Genomic DNA, 27,166 nt, shown 5'->3' on the forward strand with positions numbered 1-27,166 from the left:
TAAAAATGAAAGTGAGTTTATACAAGAAAAAGATTTCCAGTGTTGATTGCTGGTGTCAGACTGGATAAAAAGGGTGTGCAAATGACCGATACTTAGGAAGAACTCGTAGTGATGAAAATACCAAGGACTTTGGAAGGAGATAAAGTTGACAATGAATTGTAGCTCTGTCCCTATTAACTTCATGACCTTGTGTAAATCAGACTTCAGACTTTCACTCATACCTTCATAATAATGATGATGATGATAATAATAATAATAGTTTGGTTGTTTTGAGAACTAAATGAAAAAATTGGGTGTAAAGTGAGAGGTTCAGTGTTTATGCACTAAATAATATAAATATTTAATAAGAAATCTAAATCTGACCTAATTTTCCTCCATTACTGAGATCTGCCAGATACTGAATAAAATCAGTTGAAATCTCTTTTTGCTGCAAAAGAATGTCTACATCCTGATTCACCAACCTTGCGAAACTAGTTATAGATATAACCAAAGAGGGATAGTAGGCAATACAGGGAAATGTGAGGAGTTTAACAAGTTCAGGTGGATACTTACACTTGATCATTTTGATTCCTCTTGATGTTATTGGTGCAATCTTTGTAGACTATTAAAAAGCTTGACTGAGCCCTCAGAAAGCTTGACTGAGCCCTCAGAAAGCTTGACTGAACCCTCTAAATAATACTGCCAAGTGCCCATTTTCCAGTAAAAGAAGGTTTCCTTAAAGACACAAAGAACATCAGTGGTACTGTGGCGTATCTATTTTTGAGATCGCTGGACATGAAAGGAGCAGGAATTGGGTTTAACTGGTTGTTTTATTTTCTTAAACTCTGCCATGTTCCCGAAAGGACTTAACATGTCTGTTTAGTACATAACATAATTTCTTGGAAAAGGAAATCAACACAGCCAACACTTGAAAGAAAAGAGAGGTTTTTTTCACCTTCTATAGAAGTCTTCGCCAGCCTAGCCACATCCTTCCCGTTTTGGGTGTTCAACTTCCTCAGTGTTAAAATGAATTTTACTAAGTCCTAGCCACTTACGCAGGCATAATTTTAAAACTCTATTGTAAAAATGTGTAAACACACAGTAGTACAGAGAATAGTACACCCATCCTCTCTTGCCCACCAGCCTGTTTCAGGGACCAACAACATGTAACACAAATGCAAAGCAAGTAAACTTAAAATCGATGCCAGATCTTGGAGTTGACTGTACAATTCTCAGAAATGAACAACCTTCTTTTTTCAAAGAAAATACAAAATTCCAGTAATCCAGACTAAATCTTTCTACAAATCCTGTCATAGCAATTGGGCACGTGCCTGGCTGGAGCCAAAACTTAATGTGTTTATTCCTGCACATTCTAGATCCATCTCTGGTACATTCGATCTTCTTGTGAATATTTTCATATTTGCAATTTAATCTGAGAGGCACCCGATATTGAGATCCATTACTTTGTGTGAGGGTTTTCTGACCTTACAGGGCAGTGTGGAGGGAAGAATATGGATTCTGGAGGAAGAAAGATCTGTTTTCAATTCCACTGCAATTCCAGCCTTATCCACTAATAGCTCCATCGACAGTGAACACAGTACCAACACAAACCTCAGTTAATTTTGATTTAAGACATAAGAGAAAGTTTGGAAGGTGTGCTAAAAAGATTGGAAAAATAGCTCGTGCAATTTTTATTTTTATTTATCATTATCATTATTATTATTATGATGTAGTGCTGGGGATGGAACTCAGGCCTCTGCACACGCTAGGCAAGTACTCTACTACTGATCGGCACCCTCGGCCCAAGTCTGACCTTTGAAACACTTTACGATGCACAACTAAGAATAGAATATTATGCAGATATTAAGCCATGTGTGAATGCTTTATTTTCCTTTTATTTAAATACTTTAAGCTCAAGCCACTGTATAAGAAGTGCTAGGGACCTACATACCCATGCAATAAAATTATCTGATTCCCAGCCTTTGTCTTTTGCTAGCTCTTTGACCTTGGACATATCATTTAAATTCTTTGGACCTTGGTATCCTGTGTAAAATGAAGAAATTGGACTAGGTGATCTCAGAAGAGTTTCCTGTATTGTTTTGTTTTAACTTCGGTGCACGTAGTGGAAGCAGCAGAAGTTTTAGAGGCAGTCTCCTGCTGTGAGGTCTTCCGTGGGCATCCCTTCACTTGTGTGTAAATTGGGGACGCACTGATTGCGTAAGATTGTTGTCAGAGTCACAAGGCAAAGGAAGTCTGACCTCTAGCTCAGCCACTGTTCATTGCTACCTTCTCCCTTCCTCCCCACCCCCTGGTCATTAATGTCATGACTTTCCTACTGTCACTGTAAGATTGGTGGGATAGTGTCCTCTGAGCCATAAATTTCTTTCCTTGTGGGTATCTGGGTGTCAAACACCACCATTGCCATGACTTAGGTTGACCAGAGGCATCATGGAGAGGAGATTTTTGTATTCTAAAGTCTTGACAAAGTGAGGAAATCGGGCACTGAGTGTTTACACAATGTCTGCATTTCTCTGGTTGTGTTTTTAATGTAGCACAATACCCGTCGTTTCTGGAGAGAGAGAGAGAGAGAGAGAGAGAGAGAGAGAGAACACGCACACCCATAAGTGCTAATCAGATCCAAGACTGGTGTAGTGACTTAGTGGGGGTGGGGGGTTTGCAGCCCAGCAAATTATGTAATCTCTCCAGCTCTCAGTCTCTGTATTTGTAAATTGGAAATGATAATAGTTCCTCCCATTGCATGCAGATTATACGGATTTATACACCTCTAGAGCTTAGGACGTGTCTGGTGCCTGTAAGTATCCATAAATATTAGCTGGTTTTATTCCACAGTTGCCCCCAGTAAGGACATTTGATGAGGGCAACAGAGCTGGAAAAAGCAATCCCTCAGAGAGGCTTCTGAGATGACTACAAAGGATCTGGATTCAATCATTTGGGAATCGCCTCCTTCCCTCAGCTCCCTGTACCACCAGGGCTCACCCTGCGCAGGGAAATGCAGAACAAAGGAGAAAATCGTGTTGATGAGCGGAATCCATGGTGCCAGGTGCAGTGTGTGCAGGGACATCCATTCATTGCCTCAGTGCTCAGAAGCAGTCACCACCAACAGTCCTAGGTCAGGGTTGACGTCTTGGCACTGGGGAGAGGGACACCAACAACTTTTGGACAACCCGAATCTCTTCTCTGCCCCAGTAAAAAATGCAGTGTTCTTTACACCAGAATGAGGAGCACCAGAACCTGGTTGAAACGGGGTGTCTCGGTGAGGGGCATCTTGCCATCTCCCTGTTATCTTCCACCTGTGTGTCTCCACAGGGACTGGGAAAGGAAAGAGTGTATCCAGTGAATTAGATGTGGCCTCACGGACCTTCAGAGTACCAGTGGTTCATGTGGAATTGAGAATTTGGAATGGAGATCTTTTCCATCCAAGGGTGGGGACTTGAATCATGGTTTCTTCTAGATTATGATCTTGGACAAAGTCCCTTCAACTCCTGAAATTTAGTTTTCTCAGCCAAGGAGTGATACATATGTGCACACACACTAATCTCATGGCAGGAGTTGGGGGCAGAGGGAAAGAGCACCTCTTGTGAGAAATATATCGGCTCTGTAAAACTCTCTATCTGATGACTTACAACTGCAACTCTAGGGGCAGTTACCACCATCAGCACGAAGGAAGGGCCCACTCGGTGTGGGTGAGGTAATGGTTCTTAGTTAAGTAGAGTTAAGTAGAAGATATGGAAGAAGTGGGACCTCAGAGAGGTTTGTTCTGGAGTAACAAAATGATTTTGTGCAGTGGGAAATTTATGATGCAATTAGAAGGGATAATCTCATGGTTTAAGATGAAGGAAATTAAGCCCAGGAAGATGAAATGATTTTTCATGTCACATGATTTTTTAAAAATTTCTTCCCATCCTTTTTATTGGCGCATTTTTTTTTGTACTTGTTACTTGCACATGATATGAGAGTCTCGTTGGGCCAGTATCATTCTCCTTTCCCTCCCTGGTCCCTGCCCCTCTCCTCTATTCCACTGATCTCCCTTTGAATTTCATGAAATCCTCACACCTTTCTTTTCCTTTTTCCTCTCTAGCTTGCACTTCAGAGAGAAATCATATGACCCTTGGTCTTCTGAGTTTGGCTTATTTCTCTTAACATAAGGGTCTCAAGTTTCTTCTGTTTTCCTGCAAACTTGATGGCACATGATTTAGCAGCTGAACCGAGTCAAAAGATGGGCCTTCTAAGTCTTAAGACAATACTCCTTCTATGTTTAGTGCTTCTCACAGAGCCTCTCCGAAATGCCCTAGGTGATGGAGCAACGGGCAGGAAGAAGAGCTTGGTATCTGTGTTATCTAAATAATGAAAGTGCTATGTCAATGACAGGCTTCCAGACACATGTTTAGGAAGCATAGAACTGTTTAGCTAAGTATAATCTTTGCCCTTGCTGTGAAGGAGATCCACTTCACTCTTCACGGCTGTTGAACTTGAAGCAGCTTCCTTTTCATTTTTGTGATTCTGTGCAGTATAATTCACTCTGTGTTTTGATCATTGCATCCACCCCCACAATCAAGGACATCACACCAGTCCCAGGGATCCCTCCTGCTGCTTCTGGCAGGCAGCCCCTCTCCCCACTCCATACTCCAAAGCCTGGGCAGCTCTCACCTGTTCTTCACCTGGGTCATCCCGACCCGTTCCCCATCCCAACAGTTTTGCCTTTTCCAGAATGTCATAACAAGGGAATCATAGGGTATGGAACCATTGGAGTCTGCAAGCAGTTCCTTTGGTCCTTTTTGTTTGTTTGTTTGGTGTTTTGTTTGGCAGTATTAGAGATTGAACCCAGGGATGCTCTCCCATTGAGCTACATCCCCAGTTCTTTTTAATTTTTTTAAATTTTACTTTATTGGGAGTCTTGCCAAGTTGTCGAGGCTACCCTCAAACTTGGAATCCTCCTGCCTCAGCCTCCCAAGTCATTGGGGTTATAGTCCTGTGCTACCGCACCTTCTTAGTCTGCCTTTTGAAAATAATAAAATCATTCTGTATATTCCAAGGTGAATATGTTGTTTTCTGTAGCTCCTCGGGCAGCTTTAATGGCTGTTAAATATTGATTCCTTTTGCTCCACTCCTTTCCCTGCCAACATGTTATTTACTTTTTAATAAATAATGGAATCAGTTGGACCTGTAATTTAAAAGGATTGGGGCTGAGCACTTACCTAGCATTCATGAGGCGCTGGGTTCTGGGTATGATCCTCAACACCACACACACACACACACATACACACACACACACACACACACACGAAAGCTAAGGTTATTTTAGTAATACTATTCACTTTGCGTAATAAACTAACGCAGCGTGTAATTATGTATTTACTAAATGTTGCATGCTTTTTATTTTGCATATTTCGATGATTACCAAAGCTGTGTTCCACTTTTATTCCAGAAACATGTGACAGACCCTCAGAACTTCCCTCACGGGTCCTTTCAGTGGGTTAGATCAAGGCAGAGCCCCGTACTGAGCACATGACAACACCCCACTGTGGGTTCTTATCAAAACGCATACAGAAGAGCTCTGTCTAGATTTGTAGGTGGCTCAAGGGTTTACTTTTTTTTTTTCCCTGTAAGTTGAATATCTTAGTGGTTGGTGTTGATCTGCAGAAGACCATAATTCAGAGTTTCTAAAATATTGAAATAACTACTGCACAAGTGAAAATACCAAAATTCAAGGGTTTAGAAGTAAACTCTCAATTCCTAAAATCCAGGTACTCCCAAAAGCTACTGCAGTCCCTAAAATGACCCCAGACAGACAAGGGCACAAGAGCAAGGGACTCAGGGGCCAACCGGAGATTTGCGTTTTATTTTACAAATGTATATAAACATTGTATTCCTGTCCACTCTCTCATGTTTTTGAACAACCCCCGCCCCACCCCCCACACACACTGGGACTTGAACTCAGGGGCATTCTACCACCAAGTCGCATCCCCAGTCCTTTTTATTTTTTTTTATTTTGAGACAGGGTCTTGTTAAGTGACTGAGGCTGGCCTCAAACTTGCAGTCCTCCTGCCTCAGCCTCCCAAGTCGCTGGGATTACAGCACCACCACACCTGGCACTTTCTTGAGCTTTGGGATAAATTACATAGAGAAAACAAGACACACCAGAATTGAACAGATCACGAATTTTCAGACTGCTTTTGTCTGTACCAGAAACCATGTCCCCAGTATTCCTGGAACCCCTGAGTTTACCTCAGTTGCTTCCCAAAGTAATAACTATTCCAGCCCCAGAAATAAGATGTCTGTTTTTATGTCACCATATAACTTCCAGCTGAGACCCAGTGCCTTTCATCCCAGAGTTCTGGTTAATTGGATGATTCAGGAAGAAGTGCTAGCCCTAGATCTCTTGGATTTATGCATAGTCCATGGAAAGGGGAACAGGGACAGCGGGGAGATGCACCCACACATCTCAGGCATGTGGCAGGGACTCTCCCCATTCCCTCTGTGTTGTACATTTATTTGGGTGTTTCTCCTATTTGTAGTTATGCACAGAACTGTTCCGCTGTTCTGTCTTGAAGATTAGACTTGTCATGGACAGGGACTGACTTCTAGAACCAGCAGCCTATATATACCCCAGGACAGTCCAGTCTGCAACTAGCGACCTTGAACAATGTTGGTCTGCCTCGGGTTGCAAGTAGGACTTAAAATCAGTGAGCATGAGTTCTTATTTGGCTGCTTTCCGTGGAGTTGGAGGGGAGATTTGACAAGTGTGGAATGAACTCCTGATGTACAGCCAGCTGCAGGTAGCCTGGTGTCTGGTTCTAAAGGTGAAGACAGCACCGTGCGTAGGGCAGGATGGAAATTTGGCTGATAAGACCATTAAGGAATTTTCCCTAGCCAACCATGGGCACGCTGTGTTCTGTGATTTTTAGGACCTGCCGCAAGAGGGGGATCCATACTGTTGTGCTCATATTTGACACAGTCACGTAAAACCTGGGAAAAGCCACTTGAAATGTGAAACACCTAATTCAAGCTATCGACAAACACACCTAAATAAATGATTGCAGAAAAAAGTTACTGCTTGATGTTTAAGTGCTACAAATGACAGTATCTCTGAAGTTGGTGGAATCCAGTAGAACTTAAGTCCTAAGGAAACAGTGTTTTGAACTCACAAACCCATCAAAGCAGCAAACGTGTATGTAAGTGATACCTGTACTCATTTGATTTAAGGAAGCCCAATATGCTGATTTCAAAGGTGAAGGCAATTTGGGAAAGTTTATTTACAATCTATGTTCAGTATAGTTAGTTAGCTATTGAATAGTCATGCTGCTGTCTTAAAGTGATATGTAAGTACTTATTTGCGCAAAAAGATGCTTTCTGAAATAACATGTTTTTTTCTATCTTCTTTTTTTCCCCCTTTTTATTACCATTGGCAGAAAAAATGAGTATTATTCACAGTTCCCCTGGAGCTCAGAGGCCGAAGACTCCATGCAGAGTCACATGGCAAAGCCCTGGTATCAGTCTGGATGCACAGAGAGGGGAGGGGAAGACATTCATCACACACTTAAAAAATATAACATTTCCTTAATGTTAATGGTCGTTACTTATAGGTTTGAGATTTTGTAGCGTGTGAAGATTTTTTTACTGTGATGTTTCTTTTTGTACTTTTAAGCATTATTTGAATTCACTTTATAAGAGGGTCCTATTTTCCACAAATAGTAGAATAATAGTTTTAAGAGAAAAAAAAATAAAGATTCACCAGGTAAATGAGTCGAGTGTAACACTAGCTAATTTAAGCAAGTTGGAAAGTAAACAGCTGCTTCTTTCAACCTTGCTTTTAAAATTTCTGAAACTTAAAATAGAGAAAGTGGCTATTATTTGGTGAAAAAGTAAACTCTCCTTACTGAGGCATGATACGGGGCAATGGAGAGGAGCAGCATAGGTAATACCACAAAGTATTAGACCTATGAAGAGACGTTCAGTAACAGATTTCCCTGCAGAACCAATGTTCTCAGCCCTGGTTACACATTATAATCATGTAGGGCATTAAACAAACAAAAACAAAAAACAATGCCTAGGACCCACACCTGACCCCTGAGAGAGGGGCTCAGGCGCTAGTGGTTTTGGAAAGTTCTTCAGGTGATTCTAATGTGCAGCCAGAGTAAAGAAAGAGCCATAGAGATAATTTTGAGTTTGTTCATTTGGTAGGGAGGACTGAACCCAGCAACACTCTATCTTTAAGTTACATCTTCAACACTTTTTATTTTTTGAGACAAGGTCTCTCTAAGTTGCTTAGGGCCTTGCTAAGTTGCTGAGACTGGCCTTGAATTTTCGATCCTCCTGCCTCAGCCTCCTCAGTTGCTGGAATTACAGGTGTGCACCCTGGTGTCCTGCACAACCATAGAGATGAAAGCTAAAGTTAGGAAGACTGAACGATGGAGTTTGTTAACTTGTCAACTTGTCCCTCGTTCATTCCATACCATTTGCGACTGGTTGCTATTGTTAAAAAGCTCAGCTAAGGCCAGGTGTGGTGGCATGTGCCTGTAATCCCAGCAACTTGGGAAGCTGAGACAGGAGGATTGCAAGTTCAAAGCCAGACTTAGCAAATTCATGAGGCTCTAAGCAACTTACTGAGATCCTGTCTCTAAATAAAATATTTAAAAAAAGGGCTGGGATGTGGCTCAGTGATTAAACACCCCTGGGTTTGTAACCCAGTTTAAAAAAAAAAGAACCACACACACATAAGCTGAGATTTTTCTAGGAGGAAAAGGACCTCCTGAGTTTCATGGCTTGAAAAAATTCTGTCATAATTCTCTGAGTTCTTCTGATCAAGGATGTCTTCCCTGGGGTCAAGAGTTCCCGGATGACAGACTACCTGGCGTGGCTGACCTTCTCCCCACAGGATCTGCCCTCCTCTAGTAGACTCACCTGGGTTGTGTCGCTTGGTGGCCTCAAGGGGAAGGCAAGAGCACATTTGAATCTCTGCTCGGGTCATGTTTGCTAATATCCCACTGGTCAAATCAAGTCACAGGGCCCCACCCAGACTCAGGATGTGAACAGTCATATTTTTCGTGTAAAAGCTTATTTTCCCACGTTTTTGCTGGTTTCACAACCAGCTGCCCTTGCTTAGCAGCACACTGCATTACAGAGTGCCCCCTCCCCAAGAGCCCCTCACCACGGCTTTAATGCCAGCAGGCTGTCATTGGCGTCCCCTGTGATGTATTTAGCAAAGCCCTAACTTCTGAGCAGCTGAGAGCTCTTATTGGTGATAAATCGTTTTACGGACTGATCATCCCTAATTGGAAAACCTAAAATCCAGAATGTTCCCAAATTGGTCACTTTTGGAGGACCAACATGGTGCCGCAAGCGTAAAATTCTACACTTGACCTCCTGTAACAGGTCACAGTAGAAACTTAAGCATAAATGAAAAATATCGCATGAAACTACCCTCTGGCTGTGTGTATAAGATGTATAGGAAACAAATGAATTTCACATTTAGACTTTGGGTCTGTCCCTGAGATCTCTCTCTCTCTCTCTCTCTCTCTCTCTCTCTCTCTCTCTCTCTCTCTTTCTTTCTCTCTCTCTCTCTACACACACACCCAAATCCAGGAAGATCTGGATCAGTTTGGGCACCGACAAACCGGGCGAGGGTAGTCATAATGAATGGTGACCAGTTCTCCTTTGGCTCTTACCACGTACCAGCCACCATAAAGTATATTACATATGTCACAGCAACTCCATTTGCAGGTAGGGAAACTGAGGAATGGAGCGTTTACCCTGTCAACAGTCTCATAGTTAGTAATTGACACAGTAGGCACTTGAATCCAGGTAGTCTAATGTCAGACTCTCTCCTCCTAACAACACGTTACCCTGCCTCTTACTTAATAATTGATGGATAGCTTTCTGAGGACAAATTCCAAGATTTTAAACTGCTAAGTCAAAAAAGATGCACATTTTAAAGAGTTTTGATACAGAATGTCATGTTGCTCCCCAAATCGCACTGGTTTACACTACAAAAAGAGGACAGTTGGTCTTAGGGTTTGGATGTAAGTAACTGTAGTTCCTAACACAGTTGAGCTTGTTTTCGTATATTGGACATTTGCATAAGCCAAGGTACAGAGAGCTTTGGAAGATGGAGACCCATCAGGAATTCCCAGATGCGTGGCAGAAGAGCCGGGTGTGTGTGGACAGTGACGAAAGATGAGGAGGGCAGTGCTGGAAGATGAGGCCTGGAACCCAGGGTCGCAAACCCCATGCCTACAGGGCTAGGCAGGCAGCGTGGCTGAGTGAAACAGGGTGTGGCCCTGGGAGGCGGGAGAGTTCCTGGCTGCCCGTAACTCCAGGGACTCTGGGAGTCTGCCCTTCCATGGGAAATCTGGTTTTTCAGCATTGACTCAATTCCACCCAACTTATGGGGGGTCAAACCCAAAAGACCCACCAACCTACTTTGATTCTGAGCTCCCAGGCTGTAAGACCGTAAAGCCCCTAGCATGCTGTGGTCAGCCTGTGGGCACCTTCCCGGACCGAACCGATCCACAGCAGCCAAGTCATGCACCAAGCCCAGGCTGCAGTTCTGAGGAGCTGGAAGGGGCAGCCTGCTTGATTAGTGACCATCAGGCAGCTCAGTGGCAACATTCGGAGGAAGGAGAAAAGTGTTAAGCTGGGTGCCGGGGGAGCAAAACCCGAAATATTAAATGAATAGTGGGGTGAGGAGTTGAAATTCTAATGAGATGTGGGATGGGCACCGGCAGGAGAAGTCTGGGACCACGGCAAGATCTTGCTTTCATTTGTGGAAGGGCGAGAAGTTGGTGAGCATCCCAGGCTGCCTTCCCGAAACAGATGCAGGGTGGAGCATGCAGAGCAAGCCACACCCCCAAAACAGGAGAATGACAGGATCAACCCTGGCTATGGAAAGAGCCAGCTGGCGATACTGTCCACAGTGTGGGTAGTCTGCAGGCAGAGAACAGTGTGCAGGCACTGGTGAGAGCTGTCAAGTACCTGTGCCAGGAACAGCAAAGCACCTGTATTGCACAAAATTTAAACAGTCATACCTGGAAGGGATTAATTAGTAAACCTGGAGTAATCATGAGGGTGTAGGGTTTGGAAAGATGCTTTGGTTTAGCAGAGGAAAGAAGGCTAACTTGTCAGGCTATATGTCTGAGACTGACAAGCCAAAAAACTTTGCCACCTGGGAAAATTGTTCCTAATTAAAGGAGCATTTGACAAATGCTAAAGGTGATAAACCTATAGTGAGGGGCTGGTAGCGGGTCAAAGTCAAGGTAAGCACTTCGGTCAGGTAATGAAATCTGAACTGCTCTGTGCCAAAGATTGCCCATGTTTCCAGTTTCCTCTAAGCTTTCCTGTTTCAAACCAGAAGACTGTCCGAGAAAGAGTCTTGTGCGAAGTGTTTGGGCTGCTACGAAAAATATCCATAAATGTAAACATAGCTCAGTGGTAGAGCACTTGCCTAGCCTGCCCAATGTCCTGGGTTAGATTCCCAGCACTGAGGAGATGTATATGTAATCTTCCCCTTTTAGATATTCTAAGCTGCAAACTCCAGGAATATCTCATGCATGGCTTTACCCATAGGATGCATGCAAGAAAGCATTTGGGTAAGAAAGTAAGTTATCTTGAAATAAAATCAACAAGCTGGACTAGGGGTGTAACTGGATGGCAGAGTACCTGCTTCATGCAATCCCTAGGTTCCATCCCAGCGCTGAAAAAACAAAAAGTTATTAAGCACCTCCATGCTCCTGAGCAATTCACAGTGGGCACAGCTTGGCAACAAAGGGAAATACATTAGAAATTTGCCAAAATTGCTTCAATTCTAAAATTCTAGGGTTTCTTCTTTTTTCTATTCCATCTTTTCCTTTTCCCACTGAGGGAAAGTCAATTCATTGGCAGTTTTCAGAGATACAGACAGAGATGTCATACTAAGAAATCTAGGCCTCCACCTGGACATTGCAGGACTCTAGAAAACATCACGTTAAACAGGACAGGACCTCCCAGGTTAAAAATCCTAAGAGATTAATGAAATGGTAGTAGGTGAAAAATATACATATTTTTATTTCTAAAAAAAAATCCAAATTAGTAATTAGAAAAACTGGCTATACGTTGTTGAACACCATCTTTCCCTGTTATTGATGCTCAAGTTTTTTATTGTTGAAGATGATCAGCCGTGAATATTTGGTGTGCTTTTTCTTTCGTTGCATCAGCCTTCAGCACATTCACAAGCACAATTACTAAGTCACTGAAACAAATATGGCTCAGATGTGTGTCAATAAACTTTTTTTTTTATAAAAACATAAAAACAGTAAAATGTTTTTAAAAAGTTCTGTAAATATAGGGAAAAATTGGTATTTCCTACACCTACATTTCATATGCAAGTATTTGTGTGTGGTGTCTCAATAGTATACAATTTCATGTTTTTTTAAACTTCAGAGCACATATTCTTAACCCGAAATGACCTTGCCTCTCAGGGTGTATTTGGTAATATATGCAGAGATTTTTGACTGACACACTGGGATTGAAGGTCTTCTGCTAGTTAAAGGCCGGGGATGCTGCTTAATGTCCTAAACCATGCAGGACACCCCCCACAACAAAGAATTACCTGGTTTAACTGTCAGTATTGCCAAGGGTGAGAAATCTGCTTTAGACACAAAACCAGTGTCTTCCACTGATAAATGATTTATTACAAAACAAGTTTCTTCCACAGATACATGATTCTAATAGGGAGATTGTCTTCAACCATTTATTGAACATTTATTTATGCTAAGCACAATGCATGTATTATCTTGTTTAATAGAGTCAGTTCTCCATATCTGTTAGTTCTGTATCTGCAAATTCAACCAACTACAGATCAGAAATACTGGGAAAAAATAATGCATCTGCACTAAACACCTTTTTCTTGTCATTATTCCCTAACCAGAACAATATAACAGCTATTAACATAGTATTTACACTCCATTAGATATTATAATCATCTGAAGATGACTTGTACTTTGTACTGGCAGAGTACAAAGCTTATAGGCCAATTCTCCACCATTTTATATGAGGGACTTGAGCATCTCTGGATTTTGGTATCCAAAGAGGTAGAAAGATAAGGGTCCTGGAGTTGACCTCCCAAGGATACCAAGTAATAACTGTATTAACAAAATCCTGTGAGGATTTTAAAGTTATTATACCATGTCTTCAAAGAGTTCAGTAGTTGTTTGAAGTCATGCAACTGCTAATAGCAAAGAAAGATTGGAAATCCTATCTAACTTCAGGGCCTGTGCTATTAGTTCATGTATAATAATTCCAAAGTGAACAGCTTTATATGCAGAATTCTGCATTTCCAAAACTTATTTCCTTGCCAGGCATGGTGGCACCATGCCTGTAATCCCAGCAGCTTGGGAGGCTGAGGCAGGAGGATCAGAGTTCAAAGCCAACCTCGGCAACTTAGTGAGACCCTGTCTCAAACTAAAAAAAAATTTTTTAAAAAGACTGGGGATGTGTCTTAGTGGTTTAGTGCCCCTGGGTTCAATCCCCAGTAAATCCCCCCCCCCCAAATTATTACCTTAGCTTATTTTGAAGATGTTGGTATAAAGGGCAAAATGGAATGGCACTTACGGTGGCTTTTCCTATATGTTACCAAACTGATTTTCCAGGATTGTCCCAATTTTCCAGCACCACATTAAATGGTAAGAAACCCTTTTTGATACAGTCTCCTCAGCCTTGGCTATTGAGCATTTAATAACAAAATTTCTTGTTTATTTAATAAACGCAAAAGTACATCTCTGACCTGAAATCATAAGCATTTGCTGAAATTTGCTACCACACCTAGATCTCCCCAAATGAGGACCAAACCACCTGAGAACACTAAGGAGGCCAGTCAATGTAAATAAAGCTTACATTTCAAAGAATCATTTTCATTTATTTAACAAATACAGTTATTTGACCAATAAAGGCTGAACCTCAAGAAAAACATTCCTGGTTACTCTACAAACTTCATCTGTTTACATATGCCTATGAAGAGTAAATGAGAAAATTGAATTTTGCAGTTTGAAATATTTTCTCTGGTAATATTGACAGTCTTCTTTTTGCCCCATCCTAGAAATGGCAAAAAATAGACCTTTCCTAGGGTACTTGTGAATCAAGGGTACACCCCTCAACATACCCCATAATGACCCTCCTAAATTCTTGACAAACAAGGGCAATGGTAGTCATAACAGCAACAATAATAATGGAATCAGATCCAGAATTTTTCAAGTAGTAATTGTGTCGTTACAAGATACAGAAATCATTTTGGTAGTTTGTGAACCAGTATTTTAAAAAAATGAAATGAGACTAGACAGCAAAATAAACAAGCACATTGCATGTCATAAGCCTAAGTATTGTTTTGTGAAACTTCTGTTTGTTTTATATGAGTGTGTGTAGGAGAGACAGATGATGTAATTTTTCCCTGCTGTGGGTTGCAGGAAAAACCACTGATCTAATCCTACCTACTTCATTGGAGAGTGAGTCTCAAGAGATGTTAAAAGATGCCCGAGAATACCCCAGCTGGTTAATAGCAAAGCTAGGAAGAGAACAGAATTCCTTAATCTTGAAGCCACTGTCCCTGCCATCAGGGGGTTTGGCCTGTCAATCTTGGAGAAAAACAGGAAGCCCAGTTGGGCTTAGCAGAGCCTATTAGGGAGTAGAGGGAGCAAATAGTGTTGTGGGGCGCAACTTAAGAACAGACCGATCACCACTGAAAAGTTCAAATTTGAGAATCTTTATTAGCCGACCGGCTGACTGTCTCACACACTGCCTGCAAAATAACTTGGGAGAACAGCCGTGACCATAGGGTTGCAAGGGTTTTTATACCATAAATCAGTACCTCAATCGTAAGTGTCTGTTGCTATGATTCAAAACTGCAAACTAAGATCTTGAGATCTAAACTCATAAGCAGAAGGAGAAGTGGGTCAAAATGACCTTACTCAGGTACAAGTCAAAGAATGGTTACTAACATCTAGACAATCACTGTTGACATGGTACATTGGTTAAGAAAAATAGGAATCAAAAAGAGAAAATTTTTATATTATATTATATAAGAATCGTCATTTTATGCTGCCAAACCTGCTATGCTAAGCAACTGTTGATGGGTACAGAGGTGGGGTGTTCCCACGGGAGAAGCATTTCCTACATGACATGGAATCTCAGGGTAAAATGTTTAGTCAGTGCCCATATAGCCTGGCCTATAACATTTCCATGGAGTCAAATATGTCAACCTGTCCCACTAGATGTTGGCACAAAGGATAGGATTGGAGCTTTGGGATCTGCATGTAGCTTTTAACCCACACCAAATTAAATTGCTTACCAAAGAGTGGGCATTATTGTATTTGACCTATTCAATGTTTTACTTGCCATTATCTCTTCAAAGTAATAACCAAGTGATGCCTACAAAATATTCAAATTGAGCTGTCACCAGAAATCTTTCTTTATTTGTTTGTTTGTTTGTTCCCATCTTGTGGTGCCAGGGATCAAACCTAGGGTCTCATGCATGCCAGTAAAGGGCTTTACCACTGGGCTAGCAGGACAGATGTGGAGAATGGATGATGGGTGACTCCCTTGGGGCAGACTGAAATGAGTTGTCCCTTGCTGGGAAGGTAGAAGAAATACTTGTCAATATTAAGAAGAAGAACTTTACTACACCCTAAGTTTCTGTGGCCTTTTGGGAAACCCAGACAGCAATGGGACCTGCCAGATTCACACACAAGCTAAGTGGTTCTCACCACTGCATCGATGAGGCAGCCCTCTGCACTGGGAATGGTCACTCCTTTGTTCCTGGGCCCCAAGTGCTCTGTGACATCAAAGGCTGCAGGTGGACTGGCTCTCTGCTGACCACAGCTTTTCTCCACAATAGATGGACTGATGTCTTCAAGGGAGTGGTTTTAAAAGTCTGTTAAGATGCGGGGCTCCGTGGAAGAGTACTTGCCCAGCACAGGCAAGGCCCTGGGTTCCCTCCCCAGCACTGAGAAAAAAGGTTTTTAAAAAATGCATATATTCCCAAAATTGAGTACACATGATTTAAATTAACCAAAGGATGTAAAGGTAGCAGATTGGATCATAAGAGCAGATATGGGGCGAAAGAGGAAAGCAAGGAAGAGACCCAGCTCAGAAACTTGAAAGACAAAGAAAGGATTGCAAGAAGAGAAAAAAAGTCAGGCACTGTCAATGCTCAAAGTCAAGCAGTGACCTCTTCACGGTCACTTGTAGTTTCCAACGCTTGGTCATGTCCACAAGCCTCTGGGGATCTTGTAAAGAGGCTGGTTCTGGAGCCCAAGATTCTGCCTTAGCCCTTAGTTGACGCCCGTGTTCCCAGTCTCAGCACCACACCTGAACAGCAAGGGGCTCTGTCCATTCCTGCCAGATCCTTCTGTGCCTTCCAGAGTTTTGGCAACAGAAAGGCAAAGCGGAGTTCAACTCCATCCTCACCCCTCCCTCCCCTTCCACTTTAATAAATGCAATATTTTTATGCACAAATGTGGATAATATTTAAACATAGACACTTCCGAGCAATTGAAGTTTGGGGTTTCATTACCAGGAAGGTAATAGGTGTATATGTTTATTTGAAAGATAGTGTGGGTCATTAATTATACATGCACCATCTTATCTCTTGAAAAATGGAATGTGTTTCAGGGTGAGTCGGTTGGGATGATCAATATTAATGAGAATGAAAGAGGAAGGAAAATGTCTTTTCAAAAATGTAGCCAAAGGTTAAGAGACATTTGGTCTTGGGAATATTTTATTCACACATTTCTGATGTTATTCAAACCAAATAGACTTGTAAACATCCCACACGTCAGCTAGTCTTGTTGACGTAAGTAAAAGGAACCAAATTCTCTCTTTGCTTACCAGACTCCTGTGCTCAACCCCCATCATAACCAAGGCAAGTTTTAATCTAAATTCTTTTAGAGTAATTTTAAAAACAGGGAAGATTCTCTTTGGATAGACAAGCACTAAAATCATATTTTAGAGTATTAAATACAAGGTATAATGATAGGAAGTAATGTTACCTAATAAAGTGTTTTTGTTGAATACTCCAATGCTCTTCTTACATACTTTCAACTTTGGGCAGCAAAAATAAACCAAAACCCAAAAAAAAAAAAAAAAAGACTTGCTATACAGAGAATTATTGTTAAGGATTCCTGCTATTTACAGGGAAGACTGACAAAATTTAGTTTTAGTTGTGAGACTTGGGTACAATTCTAGATTTCGGTCATCCTGTAATTATCATGTGATCACAGGGCAAAAGAACAGAGCTGTTTTTCTTCTGAAAATGCATGTTTTTATTAATGATTTTAAAGAGGAAAAGTTATTCTACATGCCTGACTCCATTACATTTCTTTCGGACTATTTTTCTTGTCCAATTTATTTTCTTATTAACTACCCATTGTCTTCAGTAAATTTTTTTTTTCTTGTGAACCTGTGAACTAGCTTCCTATTTGCTACTTCAACAACAATTTACCACAAAGTTGGCAGTTCAAGCAACATAGAGGTCTGAGGTCAGAAGTCTGACACGGATCTCTGGACTGAAGTCAAGGCGCGGGCTGGGTCACGTTCCTCCCGGTGGCTCTGGGTACCATCTGCTTCCTTGCTTTTCCAGTTCCTAGAAGCTGCCCACACTCCTGCCTGACGGCCACTTCCCCACCCTCAACCCACCCTCGTCCTGTCTAACCACTGGACACCATTGTCACCAGCTCTTCTGCCTCTTCCACTGCTGCCGCCCCTTGCCAGGACATCAGACCCACCCAGATAATTCAGTAAAGTTCCCCTGGGTCAAGGTTAGTTCCTTAGCAACCTTCCTTCCCCTTTACCATGCAACGGAACATATTCTCAAGGTTCCAGGGATTAGGATGTGGACATTTTAGTCTGTGTATGTGTGTTTGGGGGAAAAGGGGACATTATTCTGCCTACTCTAGAGTGTCTTGTTGATATTTAAGAAGCATCTTCTAAGAGAGGGATGGTTGCAGTTTGGGGACGGATATTTGAATAGTGCCATTACCTCAAAATTATGTTCCCGGATGGTTGTGGTGGTACACACCTGTAATTCCCTGTGACTTAGGAGGCTGAGGCAGGAGGATCACAAGTTCAAAGCTAGCCTCAGCAAGTTAGCAAGACCCTGTCTCAAAATAAAATGGGGGGCTGGGGAGATAGCTCAGTTGGTAGAGTGCTTGCCTTGTAAGCACAAGGCCCTGAGTTCGATCCCCAGCACCCAAAAAATAAAAAAATAAAAAAATAAAATAAAATAAAATAAAATAAAATGGACTGGGGCAGTGTCTCAGTGGTTAAGTGCCCCTGGATTAAATCCCCAGTACAAAAAAAAAAAAAATTACGTTCTGATTCTATCACTCCTGGGTGAAAAACGATGCTCTTCTTATGAAGCAAGTTGTTCCTCTTGGGATTGCATTTGTATCAATTTTTAGATACAGTACTCCTTTTCCAGTAGTCAGGTTTGTATTATTATCTTTGGGTTTAAATTCCCTGTGTGGTGTAATGAACCCTTTAATCTGTGACTTATCCAAGATTTATGGAGATGAGAGGACTATTTGTGATGGCTTAGCCTTGTGTTTCTCAAATGGGGAGATGTGCTCCCCCACAGGACATGTGGCAGTGTCTGCAGATTTTTTTTTATTGTCATAATTGTGGGAGAGTATTATGGGATGCTGCCCAGTGCCCTACAGTAGCAGGAAATTCCTCCACTACAAAGGATGTCCTTCCAGCCCAAAGCGACCATGGTGCAGAGGTAGGGAGACTCTGGCTTGGAGAAGTGGCAACCTGAGACACCCAACCTCCACCTCTTTTAGTTTTTGAGGCTCTTTACATTTCAAAGAATTAGATATTAAGTTAATATCTAATTAGTGGTTTGATATTAGTATGTTGATTAGAATTGGAGCCGTACATCCATTGAATTAGATATAATACCAATGAGTGAGTCAGCAACTAAATTTGATCAAAAGATCAACTGGAAGAAGCCAGACGTGTGGATCGGGGCACCCCATCCATGTGAAATGTGAAAGAAGATACACTGAAAGAAAATAAGCAGGATCGGGACGCTTAGGATGCAGTTGATGCCCTTGTCTCATGCTTCATCTCTGCTCTCCTCTCTCCACATGCAGGAGTGCCTGGCTCTATGCCCAACGCATCGTGGGCCGGTAACCTCAGAGCCGTGAAGTGGATCGACATGGAGGATAAACATGGAGGCTGCCACGGTGAGCCATCTGTGTCCTGCTCTGGCCACAGTGCTTGCTGGTGTTGGCAGGACACAGCGTGTGCGTGGTTCTCAGGCAGCACGTTCAGGCCCATCTGGGATTTACGAAACAGGGAAGCCGGGGGCTTCAAGTCATAGTCTCTTGAAAATAAGTTTAAATATCTCACAGACGTTCTCCAGCTTCCAAACAGCCGTGGAGATGGAGATGTAGTCTCAAACCATAAGAGTGCTTCTTTAGAAAGTACTAAAGCTCCGACCTTCTTACCGCTCTTTCCTCTGACTGTTCCTTTGGGAGTGAAGTTTTTGGGAGAAGTGAGGTCATGTTCTGACCAAAGCAAGCTGCATCCTCGTCCCTCACGTCAGCCTCTCTCCCACCTGGCTTGGAGAGCGGCAGCAATGGCAGGTGACACCAAAGAGAGAGGGTCCCCTTCCAGATGGACAAGGACTAGAAACCCTATGTCATTTTCATGTCTCTAGAATCGTATGGAGAAGGACTTGTATCCATCCTGCTATTCGTTCCATTCAGAATAGTTCCTGACACTGGGTGGGCATGCATCTGCGACAGCTGCCATATCAAAGCAGCACAGACTGGGAGGTGTAAGCAATGGAGATTAAGTTCTGGAGGCTGGAAATCCAACATCCAGGGGTCAGCAGAGTTGCTTCTCTCAGAGGCTCCTGCTCTGCCGTGTAAATGACCATCTCGTGTGCTCGCATGTTCTTTCCCCCGTGTGTGCCTGTGTCCTGATACCTTGTAAGGATTCCATCAGATTAGATTAGGCCCTACCCGACTTAATTGCTGCTTTAAAGATCCTATTTCCCCTCTGAGGTGCTGGGCCACAGGGTTCAGCATGTGAATCGGGAAGAGCACACAGTTCAGCTCTGCACAGCACCCAATAAATATTTCCTGGGTGAGTGAGTGATTGAGGGGATGAATGAGAACATGCGGATCAGCCTCTTCTCCCTGGGGTGACCAGACTTTGCGTCCATCCTTCCATTCAGTCCAGGGTCCCTCATCAGCCTATCTTATCTACACCTGTTCCAGGTGAAAACCTCCAGTTACTGTGTCTCCTCTAACTACACCCGACCTCTTCCTCATGGCCAGCTCTTGACGTCCCCCTCTGCTGTGAACAGCAAGCTCCTCATGTCACCGTCCAGGCATTTCCATCTCTTCAAAGGCATAGTCACATCTTTTCCTTCATCAACCCATGTGCTCCCCGGTGGGGGGCTGCTCCACCCGCCTCCATTCTTATCATGGCCTGTCCTCCCTGGCGAAAGGAGGAAGATGGGGAGGAGGTCATTTTGCCCTTTGATCTCCTGAGTTTTCTTTAGAAAACTGACCCCAAGCACCAGTCAGGTTCCCAGTATTGGCAACACGTAATCTTCTCCAGATGTTTCCATCAACCACTGTCTCTCTCCCTCCCTCCTGGACCCCTGCAGGCACCCCCTGCATCCCCAGCTATAACCCAAGAGGACATCACCTGACCACACCAGGTGGTGTGGACGGCACCATCACCCTCCAGCTCCAGCCTTCCTGGCCGTGACAGAAGCTCCCATCCCACAAGTAGAGAGCTACCTGCAGTCTCCTTGCCATTACTGTTGTCCAGGACCTCTCCAGTAGAGAAGGTGTAACCCATTGGGCTTACATTTTTGTAAGGATTCTTACTGATCACCTGACAGAGGGACCTTGATTGTTGACCTGTTATGGTTTGGATATGAGTTGTTCCCCAAAAGCCCCTGTGTCAGTGCAGGAATGTTTGTAGGTGACATGATTGGATTGTGAGACCTGTAACCTAATCAGTCCATCTTAGCTTGGAAGGACTAACAGAGGGGTTGTGACTGGAAGAGGTGGGTCACTGCGGGGGTGTGCCTCAGAAAGGTTGTCCTTCCCCACGGCCTTTCCTCCACCCTGCTTTCTTGCTGACATGAGACAAGCAGCTGCCCTTCCCCCATGATGTGTTGCTTCATCTTTGGCCCAGAGCAATGGAGTCTGTGGTTATGGACTGAGACCTCTGAAATCCGGAGCCCCAAATAAACTTTCCCTCCTCCTCCAAGTTGTTCTTGTCAGGTATTTTGGTCAAAACAATGCAAAACTGACTAAAATATGGTCCTAGCCAGGAACCTTCCTAAATGGTGCCAAATCTGGGTGGCACACTTCCCTCTCAGACAAATCTCCCCTTCTTCTTCTTTTAGTACCCATTATGCCAGTAAACGTCTGCAAACTTTATGGTTTACAGGCATAATAATGGTCCTCCGAACCACTATATAGAGAAGAAAAAGGTGGATTCCAAAGGAGGTAGAACATTGCATATCATATAGTGACTCAGTAATACAGTATGGTCCTTTTCTTCTTGATCATCTAATTTTTTTATTAATGTCTTTTTTATTTTTACAGACTGCATTTTGATTCATTGTACACAAATGAGGTACAATTTCTCATTTCTATGGTTGTACACAATGTAGATTCACACCATTCATGTAATCATACATATACATAGGGTAATACTGTTTCATTCTACTATCTTTCCATCCCCCACCCCCTCCCACCCCATTTTCCTCTACACCATCCAAAGTTCCTTCATTCTTCTCTTCCCTCCCCCACCACCCACCTTGTTATATATTATCATGCACTTATCAGAGAAAACATTTGGCCTTTGGTTTTTTGGGCTTGGCCTATTTCACTTAGCATGATATTTTCCAGCTTCATCCATTTACCAGCAAATGCCATAATTTTATTCTTCTTTATGACTGAGTAATATTCCATTGTGTATATATACCACAGTTTCTTTATCCATTTGTCAATTGAAGGGCATCTAGGTTGGTTCCACAATCTAGCTATTGTGAATTGAGCTTCTATGAACGTTGATGTGGCTGCATCATTGTAGTATGCTGATTTTAAGTCCTTTGGGTATAAACCGAGGAGTGGGATAGCTGGGTCAAATGGTGGGTCCATTCCAAGCTTTCTGAGGAATCTCCACACTGCTTTCCAGAGTGACTGCACCAATTTGCAACTCCACCAGCAATGTATGAGTGTGCCCTTTTCCCCACATCCATGCCAACACTTATTATTGTGTTCTTGATAATAGCCATTCTAATTGGAGTTAAATAAAATCTAATTTGTGTTAACTTGGTTTCTATTGCATCCTGAAAAATGTTGCAGGATTAATCTTGTATAATCAGTTTTATCATTTGTTTCTTCTGTTCAAAAATCTTCAAGGATTATTCATGCTTACAGGATACGAGGTCACACCCTTTCTTCTACATCATTTGGCCAAGTTGTTCTATTATGTGCCAAGGAGCACCTCTGGAAATAGCTCCAACTTCCTACCATTCTTGTCTCTAACCTGTTCCCAGCAAAATTCCCTATTCTAGGAGAAAATTCCCAACCCTACAGTTTTTCCAGAGGTCTTTCTCCAATCTGTCTGAAGCCACCCGGTGCTGCCCAGTTCTCCCTATCCACGGTCTCTGTACCCACCCTTCTCCATGTTTTCATCCCACAGTGATTCATTAATGCCTAAGCTTTGCCAGGCATGTTTCCAGATGCAGAGGAGGTAGAAGTGAGCTTAATGCTGTCAATTCCAGGCTCTTCCAGAGGTTACAGTGTAGTCTGGGCTGCAAGTCAATAAACAAAATACCATTTTCCCTCTTGGCACTGATATGCATGTATCAGTTGGTGGCCAGTGCCAAAGAAAAACAAATCAGGTGTTTTAGTCAGCTTTGCCACCGCTGTGACTAAAAGACCTGACCAGCACAATTGTAGAGGAGGAAATTTTATGTGGAGGCTCACAGCTACAGAGGTCTCAGTCCATAGGCAGCAGACTCTGTTCCTTGGGGCTCAAGGTGAGGCAGGACATCATGGTGGAAGAGTGTGGCAGAGGGAAGCGGCGCCCAGATGATCAGGATGCAGAGAGAGACTCCTCTTGCCAGAGACAAATACGTACCCCAGAGTCACACCTCCAATGCCCACCTCCTCCAGCCACACCCCCCTGCCTTCAGTTACCACTCAGTTAATCCCATTAGGTGATTAATTCACTGATTGGGTTAAGGTTCTCATAATCCATTCATATCTTCTCTAAAACTTCTTGCATTGTCTCACGTGTGAGCTTTTGGGGGACACCTCACACCTAAACCACAACAGCAGGGAATGGGAATGGTGGTCCGGGGAGACCTCATTGAGAAGGTGGCATTGAAGCAGGGTCCCGAGGGTGTGCTGGAGGGCCCCGAAGGCTCTCTGGTGAAGGGCAGACGGGAGGAGGAACAGGTGGAGAGTCTCAGAGAGCCCACCTGTGTGCTTGGGACTGGCAAGGAAGCCAGTGTGGCTGAAGTGAATAAGCAAAGGTTAGAGAGGGGAAGTCTGGATCCAGCAAGGCCAGGCGTGACCAGAGTCTGAGTCTGAAATGCCCTTGTTAGGGTCTTGAGTAGAGGAGACGTGCTCCATTTATATTTTAAAACAATCTCTCGGGCTGTTGTGCTGAAAGACTGTATGAACGCGGCAGAGGAGTAAATCAGACAGGAAGATGGTGGAGGCCCAGGGTGCTGGGAGCAGGGGTGAAGAGTGGTCAAATTCTACTAGTATTGTTTTTTTGGGGGGTGCTGGGGATTGAACCCAGGGCCTTGTGCTTACAAGGCAAGCACTCTACTGACTGAGCTATCTCCCCAGCCCCTCTACTAGTATTTTTAAGGTCGAGTGGGTACAACTGCTGACAGATGGGACATGGGGTGTGAGAAAGAGGGGAAGAAGCCCTTGGGGCGCTGAAGAGTAGAATTACTGTGTGGACTCCCAAGGGGAAGACTTAAAGAGGAGGTTTGTAGGGAGAATAAGAAGTTCAGCACAATGCACATCTGTGATCCTGATGACTTGGGAGGCTGAGGCAGGAGGAATGCAAGTTCAAGGCCAGAATGGGCAGCTTAGTGAGACCCTGTCTCAAAATTAAATTTGAAAAAAAAAAAAGGATGGGAGTATAGCTCAGTGGGAGAGCACTTGCCTAGCATGCGTGAAGCCCTGAGTTCCAGCCCCAGTACCTGAAAAAAAGAAAAAGAAGTTCAGGGCTGTCACATCACATTCTGAGGCTTATTACCCACCTAGGGGGAGGTGTGAAAGTCGGCGCTTGGAAAGGCTCGACCAGGGAAGAGATTTAGCCATTGCAACCCATAACAACCTCTGCCATCTGCACCCCACAACCCTCATTCTCCAACACATTGCATACCTGGTGACACCTTCTATGCTATTTCCTTGTGCTATTTAACTCTCTTCTTTGTCAAATGCACAATTGGAGCTCTTGTCCTGCTAGAGGGACTTTAAGTCCCTCGAGGGCCGGGACTACCCAGTCACACTTCATTTGAACCTGCTCGGCGTTACCTCCTCAGGGGGTCAGTTCTACCTTCCTGCCCTTGGCTTTTGAGAACAAGCACGTTGTGACTGTGTTTTCTGTTCTGCCCTTTGCAGGCCACTACGTCCATGGCATCTGTATCTATGGCAACGGAGACTTAAAGTGGCTGATGAGTTCGCCAAGCCTGTTTGCTAACAAGTTTGAGCTTCACAGGTATCCCCTTACGGTGGAATGCCTAGAACTGAGGCTTCGAGAAAGAACCCTCAATCAGAGCGAAACCGCCATCCAACCCAGCTGGTATTTTTGATCTCCGGCTGCTCACGTCTGAAGGGAAACTGCAGTTGGACAGAAGAGCCCTTCTTTGTAGGAGACTTTAGCCTTGGTTAGGGTGATGGTTTTAGGACCACAGTCACAGCTTCAGGACCTGGCTACCTAATTATGCTTAAAATATCCACTGGACACTGTGAACACACTGACAGGTTGGCGGGGCAGAGCCACCTGGGCACTTTGGCCAGTCTGGCACCTTCTTAGTGATCACCTCTGTGTTAGGCTTTGCTATGATCAATGAGGAATTTAAATATCATTGGATCTTTGCACCAGATACTCATCATATAAATACATTCTAATAGAAAGGAGGATAGTAGATGATCCTATTTAGGAAAAAAAAAAGAATTTAGTCTCTTTGAAGAAGGAATCTTCTGTAACACCTTAATAGTCTTTACTCTGTGCTTAACCACACATGGGCACAGAAACAGCTTTCTGGGTAACTCACCAATTTGCTGTAAACAAAAATGGACCTTGTTCTTGAGTTTCCACACTAACGTTTTCAGTTTACCGGTGTCTGAAGTTATGTATACAGTGTAAAGCCATTAATGAGAGAGGATGTGCTCTAAGATAGGAGTCACCGTCTGCTACTTCAGGGAAAGGATCTCGGGGGCAATAACGTTTCTCCATCATGTGCCAGAATGTTCTTTGATCTCTCTTGGATCTTTTCCACTGAGAGAACTGAGGAGTCCTCACAAGAATGAAGGCATTCCTAGAGGTGCTATTGCATGGGTCTAGTCTCAAGTCGGAAACCCCTCAGAATGAATGACTTCTTCTGTGACTCCCTTCCCCCAAGGTTATCCTTCTTGCAAAACAGAGACCAAATTCTGCCAGGCTTTTAACTATATCGTGCTATTATTCTCTGAGTAGCCATACACTGCTCCAGGTGGATAAGGAGAGTCTCAATTTTTAAGGGCTTTCAGTTGTGGGTGACTGTCATCAATCCCTCGCCCATTCATTCAGCCTGCATTCAGAAACTATTTCTTGAGCATTTATGATCCTTCAGACCCATGCTGAGGCAAGAAGGAAATGAAGGCAGGTTTCTCACTCTCAAAACCTTGGGAATAATGTTAATAATGAGAAGCCTGCTCTGGAAAATCTTACGAAGTGTTGTATTTCACACATCCCTAGGCACAGTTAAATATTGTGGCATCAGGCCCAGGAAAGCAGTAATTATAAAATGAGGGCTAAGTTAGAGATCATTTGGAAGACAGGAGGAGGATGCAGAATCTGAAGCGGGTAGGGTTCTAGGCATTCTGCTGGCTCCTGAACGTCTCATTTCATTCACCCTCAGCACCCTCACCCTCTTGTGGGGTCCGCATGATTCACCCCCATTTTGCAGCTGAAGTAACCGAGACTCAGGTTAGCAAGCATTAGCAAGCATATTCGTCATCTGAAAATTGGGATTCTCTTATTGGTCTTCATTTCCTGAACTGGCATATTGAGAGAAGATGAAATAAAGCCATATTTATATACCAGAAAAGGTAGATTTTAAGAATGGTCTCAGTGTTAATATTGAGAAAAAGTCCTGGCACCTCAGAAAGATGTGAAGTCTACTCTAGTATTCCTCTAATCCTCTGAGCTCCTAAATATTTATTTATTCTAATGAAAACAACTACTACAACAGATGATAGATTTAATTAACACAATTTTATTTTTTGCTATAATTATTCCTGTTGAATGTAAATCATATTTAAAGGGAATGACTATGATAAAACTTTCTTTTTCCTGCTACTGAAAAAAAAATGGAACCGTATTGGGTAGTAAGGGGTGGAAGGGTAAGGAACGCATCCAGGGTCAAGATGAAGTTGTCTCTTTTCAACTTATTAGTTCAGTGAAACATCTGAGAAGAAGAAATGTTTTACACTGGATCTTTCTCATGTAGCATGAGGAGTTTTCTGGAATGGAAGATGTTTACACATCCATCGCTGGTCATCTCTCCTTTATCTTAAATAATATTGGAAGAGTGGAGTGGAGTGTTTGAGCTAGTGGATTTCTGCTAGCCCATCAAGATACCCTGAAACTACTGTAGCCAAGTTTGTTTATGACAATGTTCTGTGTTTTTTTCTCTGAAATAAATTAATATATTGTTTTACACATTTGGGGATATTGTGTATGTTTACTTGGTGGTTAGTTGAAATCCAATAAGAGCCTACTCAACAAAGGATTGTCCTAGGTGGGTGGAAGGAAGGAAGGAAGGAAGGACAGGAAAGAAAAGAAAAACAAAATACATTCACACTTACATACCTGTCTAAAAATTTCCATCTCCTGAGAAACAATTAAACTTACCCTTTGCAGGATGTTGGGG

The 27,166-nt window shown here is 43.0% G+C and overlaps 1 protein-coding gene across 4 annotated transcripts in view; it reads left to right on the plus strand.

Annotated features, from left to right (window-relative positions):
* Nucleotides 1-26,957, plus strand: part of LOC124988358 (N-acetyllactosaminide beta-1,6-N-acetylglucosaminyl-transferase) — a 118,295-nt gene extending 91,338 nt beyond the window's left edge. For all 4 annotated transcript variants that reach the window (XM_047557793.1, XM_047557794.1, XM_047557795.1 and 1 more), the window contains 2 exons: nt 19,116-19,208; nt 24,651-26,957. In XM_047557793.1, the coding sequence (XP_047413749.1) occupies nt 19,116-19,208; nt 24,651-24,841 (284 nt within the window). In that variant the 3' untranslated portion in view covers nt 24,842-26,957. The remainder of the gene's footprint in view (nt 1-19,115; nt 19,209-24,650) is intronic.
* Nucleotides 26,958-27,166: the final 209 nt, after the last annotated feature.

The sequence above is a fragment of the Sciurus carolinensis genome, chromosome 7, assembly GCF_902686445.1.
Source record: "Sciurus carolinensis chromosome 7, mSciCar1.2, whole genome shotgun sequence".
Lineage (NCBI taxonomy): Eukaryota > Metazoa > Chordata > Mammalia > Rodentia > Sciuridae > Sciurus > Sciurus carolinensis.